Below are 2,575 nucleotides of genomic sequence, written 5' to 3' on the forward strand. Positions count from 1 at the left end.
CAAAAACATGATATATATATATATATATATATATATATAAATTTTTTTTTTTTTAGCAAAATGTGACATGCTTGTAAAAGGCTTTTTGAGGATCACCCTTAAACCCCAATTACTATTCATCAATAAAATGTCAAGAACACCAATTCTTTTTGGGTCCATTTTAGTTATTTATTTGCACCATGTTTATTTATTGTATTTTATATTAATCCATTTGACCTAAAAAAACGTTTGTGGTGAATAAGAAAAATAAAATCAGTAAGGATGCATTAAGAGTGACTTGCATTGTTACAAAAAATCTCTTTCAAATCAATACTGTTCTTTTGAACTTTCTATTCATCAAAGAAATCCTGAAAAGCAAAACAAAAATATGAAGCAGAACAACTACTTTGATCACAGGAATAAATTAAAATATAAAATAGAAATTTTAAATTACAAAAATATTTCACAATATTACTGTTTACTGTATTTTTGATCAAATAAATGCAGCCTTGGTGAACATAAGAGACTTCAAAAACATTAAAACCTCTTACCGACTGAAGATGTACAGTTTTCTTCATAAGATGACTGTGTGTTGATTGTCTGTGCAGTGCTGGGAAGGCGGAGTGTGTGAAGGATGTGCCGGTGCTGGGCGCTTCAGTGCAGGACTGGAGGCCTGGTCTCTTCTATGGAGTGGATGATCAGTGCCGTATAGCGTTTGGCAGCTCGGCTACTGCTTGCTCTTTCACTAATGGTGATATGGCGAGTAAGACATTTACTGCCATGCTAGTGCTTTAAAGACCTGAAATCCCTTGACCAGCATAGTACTCTGTTTTATGTTGACATCTTTCTTATTGATATAGAAAGTTTGGGCGTAACATATTGAAAAACTGCCATTTTTTAAAACCCTAAAAAGCTTTGTAATTTTTATTTAGTCAATAAATATCTGACTCAGACTTTCCATTAAGGTTTGATATTTTCTCTCTGTTGTCATCAAGGCAACCTGTCATGTTTTGTCCTGCCATATCAACCCTCGGGACCGTAGCTCATGCACTCGTCTCCTTGTTCCACTCTTGGACGGGACGGAGTGTGGGCCCAGTCAGGTGATAGACTGCTATGACCAACATTTATTGACACTGAATCCTTAAAGGGGTCATATGATGCGATTTAAATTTTTCCTTTCTCTTTGGAGTGTTACAAGCTTGCTAAATAGCATTTATTCTTTCAGTGTAGATCATATTATTTGACCTTATTTTTCATTAAATTTGCAAAACTTTGCAATTGAGTTTAAAATGTCAACGTTAGTTAAAGCAATAGGTATCATGAACAAGCAATGAACAGTATTTTACAGAATTTATTAATCTAGAATTGCATTATAATTCAAAAGTTTAGTTCAGTAAGATTTTTGAAAGAAATTAATGCTTTTATCTGGCAAGGATGCATTAAATTGATCAAAACTGATATTAAAGCCTTTTACTTTATTACAAAATATTTATTGAATTGATTAAATTAAAAATATTTTGTTCTTTTGAACTTTCTATTCATCAAAGAATCCTGAAAAAAATTATCTTGTTTTCCAAAAAGTATAGTGTTTTCAACATTGATAATAATAAGAAATGTTTCTTGAGCAGCAAATCAGCGTATTAAAATGATTTCTGGATCATGTGACACTGAAGACTGGAGTAATGATGCTGAAAATTCAGCTTTGATCACAGGAATAAATTACATTTTAAAATATATTCAAATAAAAAGCAGTCATTTTAAATTGTTATAATATTTCACAATATTTCACTGTTTTTCTGTATTTTTAATCAAATAATTGCAGCCTTGGTCAGCATAAGAGACTTCTTTCAAAAACATTTTAAAAATCTTACAGAGCCCAGACTTTTAAAGGGAAGTGTACATTAATTTTTTGCATGTACCTATAAAATTTCAGCTATTCAAGCTGTATAAAGTAATATTAGTCAATATATTATATAAACAAACATGAATTAACAATTAGCAATGATATATTTGTTATAATATGTGCTTGAAGTACGCCCTGAAGTTAATATTTCAATAATTTAACAACAAATTCGCAGGTTGTGGTAAACATAAAATGCAGTAAACAAGTAAAATATTTAATCTATTTTTAAGTAACTAGCTTGTTTTCATTACTTGCTACTGTTTATATGCAAGAAAGCTTGAAAATGTAACTTTACATTGCTTCCTGTAAACTGAAGTAAACCAAGTTGATGGTTTAAAGTGACATGCGTGTCTTGCTGTTGCTTGTTCCAGCCCTGTGAGTCGACTCAGCTGGAGTTCATGTCTCAGCAGTGCTCAGCCACAGACCAGCAGCCTCTGTCGGTGTCTCCAGACTCCAGCTCAGTCTACACCTGGATCCCTGCTGTCGGCTACAGCTCAGGTGCACCCATAAACATCTTCCTGTTCAATTTGTCTTTTGTTGTGTTCTCTGTTCTTTACGTCTCTCTCTCCCTTCCAGGTGATGCTCAGTGTAAACTGTTGTGTCGCTCACGTGAGCAGGACTTCATGGTGAGTCGTGGGTCTCAGTTCATCGATGGGACGCGGTGTGAAGCTGGTCATACTGTACCACGTGGTT

At 33.6% G+C, this 2,575-nt stretch overlaps 1 protein-coding gene across 1 annotated transcript in view; it reads left to right on the top strand.

Annotated features, from left to right (window-relative positions):
* The window catches only part of LOC107702807 (A disintegrin and metalloproteinase with thrombospondin motifs 13-like), a 25,630-nt gene that overhangs the window by 5,776 nt on the left and 17,279 nt on the right, over window positions 1–2,575 (top strand). The window contains exons 10-13 of the mRNA XM_016505228.1: window positions 588–765; window positions 975–1,079; window positions 2,254–2,380; window positions 2,459–2,562. Of these exons, the coding sequence (XP_016360714.1) occupies window positions 588–765; window positions 975–1,079; window positions 2,254–2,380; window positions 2,459–2,562 (514 nt within the window). The remainder of the gene's footprint in view (window positions 1–587; window positions 766–974; window positions 1,080–2,253; window positions 2,381–2,458; window positions 2,563–2,575) is intronic.

This window comes from Sinocyclocheilus anshuiensis, unplaced genomic scaffold (genome assembly GCF_001515605.1).
Source record: "Sinocyclocheilus anshuiensis isolate Anshui unplaced genomic scaffold, SAMN03320099.WGS_v1.1 scaffold366, whole genome shotgun sequence".
Classification (NCBI taxonomy): Eukaryota; Metazoa; Chordata; class Actinopteri; order Cypriniformes; family Cyprinidae; genus Sinocyclocheilus; species Sinocyclocheilus anshuiensis.